The sequence below is a fragment of the Bolinopsis microptera genome, chromosome 1 (genome assembly GCF_026151205.1).
Source record: "Bolinopsis microptera isolate Bmic1 chromosome 1, MBARI_Bmic_1.0, whole genome shotgun sequence".
Lineage (NCBI taxonomy): Eukaryota > Metazoa > Ctenophora > Tentaculata > Lobata > Bolinopsidae > Bolinopsis > Bolinopsis microptera.
In genome coordinates, this window is record NC_087072.1 from 23,694,321 (window position 1) to 23,703,078 (window position 8,758).

The following is an 8,758-nucleotide window of genomic DNA, read 5'->3' on the forward strand; positions in this document are numbered from 1 at the left end:
GCAACTTCGGCCAATGTTAACTTCAGCCGAAGTTGCCTATATCTTGGTTACAGTAGCACTATCAATTCAAATACTCAAGACGAAACCAATACAAATATCATTTTGTGAAAATAATACAAATCTGGCACCACCAAATGAGAGAAACATTGAAATATTTAGAAAAGTAAACAGAACAGTAGCTTGACTCTGCCACAAGACAGTTGAAGAATATCATAAGATGAAGGAGACAGTCTTATAAACCAAATAACCTATCTTAACCAGAATACCAGATAAGATACAGATAAGATAAGGATAACGAGATGCAGGATGATAAAACAAGGCTCTTGTTCCAGCCGGTCCAGACTGGAACCCCTCTGTCAGTTTGAGAACAACTCGTTCGTTTTTATCACCTTCTTCTTTGCTATCAGGGATTTACCTTCCGGGTCACGTGACAGCGCCTACAGAAGTAAAATAACATTTACTAAAGTAAAACGAGATTTAATTTCTATCATTTATATCAGATTCAAGACTGAAATTTTGCTAAATTGAATATCGGAGTTGGAAAGAACTAGTAACCTTGCGCATATCGTACGCGTCCTCGTCAGGCGGAGAGTGGGGTGCGTTGCCTCCCGCGTAGTACTCCACAATCTGACGGTACACTGAGTACCCGAAGTTCTTGTACATTCCCTTAGCTACATCGTTACTTACTCTTACGAACAAGTCCACAAAGTAACATTTCTGGTTCTGAGAAGTTAAGTGGTTAGTGAAAGTGAAAGTTGGTTAAAATAATGCTAATACTTGCTTAGTAATACTTGTAACAGTTGTTTAGTCATACTAATTTAATCAATTTCAGTTTGTTGAATATCGATCCTACTTTTCTCAGTATAATTTATACAATGTAATAAATTAAATCCCATATTATTAAAATATTAGTATGATCCCTATGATTCTAAAAAGCTGAAGAGCTGTTTTTACTCCAATATTAGATGAGGTAAAATGAAAGAATGCACCATAATTATTGCAAAGAGTGTAAAACGTATGTGTAAACGTAGATTTTACGAGAGGTTGGTCAGCCCACCCCAACTTGTGGGGTGGACTGGAACAGCAGTGATGTGGGGCAGTGATGTGGGGGAGTGTAACACGTGACTACAGAGAGTGCATCTTAATGTTCTCCAACTGTGCAGTACATTGAGATGGGTGAAGTAATAGTGATGTTAGTGATGTAAGCTGAGGTGAGGATATTAATACGGGCAGGCAGCACAGGAAGAAGGGGATTTAGATTGGGAGCTAGAAATGGAGAACTAACTGATGCTAAAGATTGTTACTCTAACGATGGGAATACTATAACTCTATAATATTTGGGGCTATGTATATTTGAATAAAAAGTTTAAGCTAACGAAGGGGTACCATTCATTAGCCAATAACGGTAGATTTATTAGTTTTCAGGCTAGTCAGGTAGGACTGAGAAATAAACAGACATTCCTTGAGGTAGAGGCTTACTAAGTGTTTTGCTGCTAAGTTCCTTGCTTCTTGAGTAGAACATTGTTTTCAATGGTTGCAATACCTATGAAGTATCCCAATCCCCATCGACCGTCTTCTTTTGCAAATCTACTTTTCTAGTGTGTTTTTACTTACAATAACCACGGCGTAGTCATTTACTGCTAGCATTGTGTAGTTAACGTCAAACATCGTGTATTATCCATTATGTCATAGGTTTCGTAGATTTTTTAAAGAATTCAGTAGGGACTATGGGTGGAAGATGAATAATTGAAATTCCAACAGCATATCTTGTTCCCTTCATTGTGCTGATTCCGAGAAGCATTCTGTTTACGCTCTCACCATTCTGTAGAACGAGATATCGTTCATTTTAAATTGGGTAATTATAGGCCTGTCATTTGTCAAGGATTGCAGCCCAATTAAGAGCTGATCAATTGCAGCTCCTTGTGCCATATAAGGGATAACTGAGGTCACGTGACAGTCGGTCCTATCACGTGACCTTGATTCGTTAACCCTCGAGCACGTGATCACGTCGTATGCCGACTAGGATATTTTGTGACGTCACCAGAGCTCAAGTTACTTGATCAGGCCTTATATGGAGTAATGCAGTGTTTCGTGTGTAATTGGACCCAATTAGAGGAGTTGAACGCTAAATTATAGCCAGGAGGTGACCGGGATTCCCGGTTCCGGGAATCCTGGTTCCGGGATTGGCAATTTTGAGCTATCCCGGTCCCGGTCAAATGCTGATTTATTTATTTATGATCCCGGTCCCGGTTAATTCGGGATTCTTGGTCCCGGTCCCAGTCAATCACTCAAATTTGCCGGGATTTTGACCGGGATCTTTTACATAATTTCATTCACTGTGATTTTAAGTTTTTCTCATTCATTGTGAATTTCATCTTTAAACATCCTCTGAGCCAAATACAACAATGTTTAAAATTGCTGAACAAGTTTGAGTAATAAATTATGATCATGAATTAACCAGTAATCGACCGGAATTCCCGGTACCGGGAATCCCGGTACCGGGATTGGCAATTTTGAGTTATCCCGGTCCCGGTCAAGTCACATTTTTCATCCCGGTCCCGGTCCCGGTAAATTGATAATCTCAGGGGATCTCAGTCCCGGTCCCGGTCCCGGTCAAGTCACATTTTGTATCCCGGTCCCGGTCCCGGTCCCGGCCCCGGTCCCGGTCAGGACTCAGGCCTGAAATCATGTCCCGGTCACCTCCTGTTTATAGCAGCATCTGGTACCACCTTCTGAAACCCAGCAGACAGCTGGCCGAGAGAATCGAAAATAGAAGGATTTTTTATGGATGAAAATCGAAGGGAAAACCTTGTAACCCTACATTTTCGATGACGTTAAACAAAATTAAACTGGTCATAATTATCATACTCTCGTGTAAATTGCTTTAAAACGTACTTGAAATTTAAATGATGATATCAATTGTAATACAATTTGTACAATAAGCTGAGCTGCTTAACGGCTGGTATTCCTGGGCCGCGCTCATCCCAGCTTTTCATTCCACCTAGCAGCTTCACTGTTTGTGAATATTAAAGCCTGGGGTCCCCAGGTAACAGATGGCACCGCTATCTCTGCATAATCTCAGTTTTTTGTAAATAACGAAGCCTCTAGTTCACAGCCAATGAGCGGGCTTATGAAGGAAAGATCTCGAGTTGAGAAGACGTAAGAAATTTATCCAAATATTTGCTAAAGATTCAAACGAATACGGATAACAACCAATATCGAGAAGGACTCTTAAATAAATGCTGTCTCAACCCCAACCCCAACCCCAACCCCAACCTCAACCTCAACCCCAACCCTAACGTCAACCACAACCCAAACCCAAACCCAAACCTCAAAATGCGAACTTTAGGATTTCAAATTGTCTGTCAGGGCCCTCTAGAGAAGGTGTGAACGGCTTCTGCTTTCCAGTGAAGATTTGTTATATGAATCCTACACCCACGTCCCACACTAACAATGTGGGGTGAAATATAAAAGAATAAAACTGAAATGTTCCCCAGCATGAATGGGCCCCTTTTACAGTGCAACATTGAAAATGGAGGATTTCGCATCAATTTGCTACCAAAGCGAACGGGATAGAGGACGTTAGTTCGACGTGCACTCTAGTTCGACATGTACTATGTTCGACAAACCCTTGAGTTCGACTGTCGAACTAGAGTTTTGAAATTTTCGATCTCAAGCGAGATCCTTTGCGAAGTCCATTCGTTTGTTAATTGTTTGTTTTCCACTTGTCTCATGTTGTTCAACTGTGTGTGAGTGTGAATGTAATCTAAACAGGCGCTGCCTGATTGAGGTAATTAATTACTGGTGTTTACCTGCCCTGTAATTCCATTCAATGGAGTTACAGGGCATGTAAACACCAGTGGCGTACATTTCCTGTTGGCGCCACTGAGGTAAACACCAACTTTTCAGATCAATTCAAATTGTCTCAATCAACTTACATTCACACATTAGTCGAACAACATGAGAAAAGTGTAAAATAAAAACAAACTGAGTCTAGAGAATTACTAAAGTGACTCAATTTCAAGATGTTGAAGGATTGTGATGAATCCAGCGTACTGCGTAGGTATCCCATATCCGCGCTTTCCCAACATCCAAATCCTACCACAAGCTTCATGATCATCGCCTGGAATTGTAATTGAGGGATCGTCTTTTTTTCTTTACTTTGCATTTGTTATATTCCTGTATATGTAATAATGTGGACGATTTCTTATAGTTATATTTGTAGTTATATACGAACTATTTCTTATTTCTCTGGAACCAGTTGAACAATGTAATTGTGCAAGCGTGATCTAAATCACTCTACACTCGAACTTCAAGATTTTTTAAGAAATGCCCCCGAGTCCCGACACTGCTTCAAGAAGGGCCCCCGACACTGCACTTGAACCGATGTACTTTCATACGCTAATTCCGAATCACCCCGCATGACATTATAGGTTAAAATTCGCCCCTGGCGAGATATCGGCGAAAAACTGTCACGATCACGTGATATGACCATATAAGGAAGTTGATATAATTTCTCGTTAGGGTTCAGGATGTTCTTCAGTTAGGAATTTGGTTAAGGTTAGGGTTGGAATCAAATTATAGGGTTAGGGTTTCGATTGTCATACGTTGTATGACCCGCAGCGCACGAGTGCGCGGCTCCCCCTCACGACGTGATACACTATTACAAGGTTTCGAATAGTGATTCAGGGCCATCTGGAGAACGTGTCAAAAGAAGTCACGTGATAGTCCAGTATAGAGTGATTAATCATCATTGATCATCCATAATTGTGTTCGAATGAAAATAAGATTAAGAATGCTGGTGTTATTACTGTTTCCCTTTTGCCCTCATATCAGCCACAGTGCTACTGCTAGTGCTCCAACATTTTTAATGGAAATCGATTCTTCACATCAACGTTATTCATATTGATCATTACTCCTCTTTTCGTTAGATTGAAGTTTTAACAATCGTTACAGACTGTTCTGAATTGATAATACTAATAGCACTGTCGAGTGTAGCCGTAGGAGGACGTCGTCGCTTCGACGCGCATTATCATGCTTGCTTCGCTTAATTGTTAATTGTTAATCTTCGCTGACGATATCGTTGCAAAGCTACGTTATGGAAGGGTTGGCATCGTCAATCAAATAGCATTGTTGTACTTATTTTTATTTAATAGCTCAACTTAATATTAATGATCAGGCACCCATAAGATGATTTTTCGGGACAATTAGGATTTAAAAGATATTAGGATTTAAGATATTGCCATTTGTAGTTTTACAAGACATTCGTTAATATAATTTACTAATTAGTCTATGTAATAAGCGCCATGAGTTGGCACAGAACTTTTTGTCCCTGATTTTGATAAATTTGGTACCAAAAGTTCCCTCTAAGTGTGAATAATGCAAATTCACCGTGTAGCAAAATAACTTCGAGCTGTATGTGGGCCTCCTGTGCATTGCAAGAATGTACAAAGGACGAAAAATGGGTAATTTATTGCTTAAAATACCTTTAACTCTTAAAATATTAAATATTATGAAATAATTCTTACAGGATCGTAATGATATTACATTATTATGCCAGACGCACCTTTTGGTACCAAAATTATAATATTTGAAGCACCAAATAATTTTCCTTTTAATCTTAAAATATTAGCACTAAAAGTTTCGTCTCGATGAGCTGATTACGATGTCATAATATTTATGTGATAATAACTGAAAACGTGAAAGTTAAAGGCCAAAAACTAAAAATTTGCGCGAAAAAAGCACGCGCGGCAAACAAGCAAATCAAACCGGCTGGAGAGCTTAGAATCGACTTGTACATCATTAATTCATTGAATGAGCTGATAATCATTTACTTTAAAAATTACATTAAAATGATATTCATCCCGAATTTTATCTAAATCTATCGTCGGTAAATGACAAGTCCTAACAAGAGAACTCCCCAGCTGAAGATGGCTCAGAGTATTTGTACAGTAGTTCTCCTACTTGTTATATGTGGCTCTACAGATGCAGTCTGGTCAGTGTGGGCTAACACTGGCTGGTACATGATCCCTGAAAAGGAAGCACACTGCCCGGATGGCCAGAAGGTTTTGGAGATGAATTGGAGCTACCAGAATTGGTACGGACTGATAGACGTATGGTTCAAATGTAGTAACGGAGGTACCTACACAGTGACACACAATGATAACGGTAGTTGGGGGGATAACTCGGTCTGTAGCTCTGGATTCAACTTTCTCATGACAAGGGAGCAGAGCGGATACGGTGTCGTTAACGCTAGGACCAAATGTGATGGCAAGAATCTTAGCGACGGCACAAACTACAATGGAAAATGGGGCAGGGTGCTGCGTTGTACGGGTGGTAAACAAATCACCGGCTTCGGAGTCAAGGAACAATCTGGGTATGGCATCATTAATGTAAGGATAAGCTGCAACTAAGTTATCTTAACACTGTCAGGTCTTGCATAGTGTACTGGTAGATCAAAAGGAAATGTCGAAAAATTCAAAAAGTAAAAATTGAAAAGAAAAGATACTTGTCACTGTCGATTGTCGAATGTCCATTTAAGCTGATATTGCTGATTGCATGCTGAATTGATTGACTATTTAGGGTGTTATTTTAAAACTTACGTTTATGTTTCAAATTTCATCTAGTATGAAAAATGTTAACATGATGGATGAGAAGTTTCTTTAAGTAACAAACAGTTATTTGGGATTAAATGTACCTCAAGTCTTTATTTTATCTTTTAAAAAGTTAAAAGGAACGTAATTGTCTCCAACAAATTTGACCTTTTTTAGCAAGTTGTTCTTTTATTTACTCGATTCTAACTGTTACACTGCATATTATTCTGAAACACTTTCACTATCACTACTCCAAAACAATGAAGTTTGTTGAAATATAAGAATCATAAAGCTTCAAAATAGGCAAAATCTGGCTAAAGCAATATCTGAATTAGAATTATAGATTTTACAATGCAATAATTGTGTCAGATTGTTAAAAATAAATAAACGAATCGATCGGGGTTACTCAAAGCACACTCTTGAAGTAAACAAATTATGTTATCACTCCCACAAATCTTTGATAAAATGAATGATCCCTTGCTGTACTGACCTCGCTAATTTTCTCGAGTTGGTCCATGAGAGTATGAGCAATGCCCAGTCTTCTGAACTGAGGGGAGACTGTGAGAGTGGTCACGTGGCCGTGCCATTCCTCAGCTTGTCCTTCTGACTGGGGGCATATGAGCGGTTATATGGTTAGAGTAGTGATAACACTCGAAACGTTATGCAGTGGTGAATATTAACAAAATATCTTACAATAAATCATAACAGCTAGACTACTAGCTAGACCTAACTTACTTTTCCCAGAATGTACCCCATTATTTGCCCAGAAGGACTCTCAGCGACAGTGCAGTACTCAGGCCAGTTTACTAAATACTGAAATTACAAATGATTAGCAAACCAATTAGCAGCGCTCAAACTGATGGATAGTCACAAATTAACATGTGTTTCTTCTACTGAAATGCATGGTAGATTGAAATGAGACGTACGTTACGTGCGCGCGCAAAACTCAAACGTTATAATGAAGCGCATTCCATAAATTACAAAAATAGTGTGACCGCCTCTGAGCAAACTATGTATTCTCGGTAGTCGGTTTCCCGTTTCAGTGACACTACGTATTTGCCTATTATCGAGCTATCATAAGTATTATTTAAATATTGGGAACATTATTTAAATATTGGGAACGCTTTGATAACCGTAATCGATAACGTAACGCGTCACGTGTAGCTACAACAAATGCTCCATCACGTGACGCATTATATTCTAGCAAGACGGTACGTGACGTATCACATATTTAATGCGTCACGTCACGTACCGTCTTGCTAGAACGAAGACTGCATCACGTACTCAGAACGTCACGTCTAGCTAGAACAAATACACCATCACGTGATCCGTCACGTACCGTCTAGCTAAGGTCTGACAACTTCTGGGGTTTACAAGCTATCGTTATGCATCATTAATTATACAAAAATGAAGACCTTATAGTCTTCCGTAAGGGCTGCAATCACCTTCGGATAGCCTAGCTGGTTGCATACCTATGTTTTTTATACCATGTCGACGGTAAAGCTGCAGGAGAGCACCTCTTCCACGTTGGTATCTAATAATACTACTACTACTACTGCTACCAGTATTATTTTATCTTAACTAACCTATTCTGACTTAAGCTATTAACAACTATAATTGAAATCAACTATCGAGAATTAAGCAAGTTATTAGCTCAAACATAGATGGGCGCAAGCTGCGGGACAATTTTAGTAAAAAACTTAAAACGTCTTCAGATGGTTTACTATACGTATTAATATTATTGGTTTACCTTCATAGCAATTACTTTAATTATTATATACCAAACAAATACACTGAACCACTCTGAAACAGCCACATTTAGATGGGGCAAGCGGGCCGCGAATGAGGGCAAGAAATGCGGGTGGGCCACAAATATTCAGAATACATCGCCTATCTAATCAATTACTTTCGTAACTAGAACGAAATTTATTAAAACTTATGAACATAGCATGCAGCAATTTTCTAATACATTACCTGCAAATAAAATGAAGTTCCATAGTTTTCTGTTAGAGGGTCGAAATTAACTCTATTAAAGCGAAATAAGTCCTTGCAGGTGAATGGTCTCAAAGTGCACATGACCTACAATAAATTATATGTTAGCACCAGACATAAATTATCAAAACCAATAGAGCGGAAACTTTGTAATATTATCGCTTCTAAATCTG

General features: G+C 39.0%; 1 protein-coding gene across 1 annotated transcript; it reads right to left on the reverse strand.

The window, feature by feature from the left end:
* Positions 1–100: 100 nt before the first annotated feature.
* On the reverse strand, positions 101–8,678 carry LOC134813542 (N-alpha-acetyltransferase 20-like). The gene is made up of 5 exons (XM_063821365.1): positions 8,568–8,678; positions 7,329–7,406; positions 7,084–7,200; positions 556–723; positions 101–437 (listed from the first exon to the last, which is right to left on the reverse strand). The coding sequence occupies exons 1-5, from the start codon at positions 8,667–8,669 to the stop codon at positions 357–359; spliced, it is 546 nt and encodes a 181-aa protein (XP_063677435.1). The 5' UTR covers positions 8,670–8,678; the 3' UTR covers positions 101–356.
* Positions 8,679–8,758: the final 80 nt, after the last annotated feature.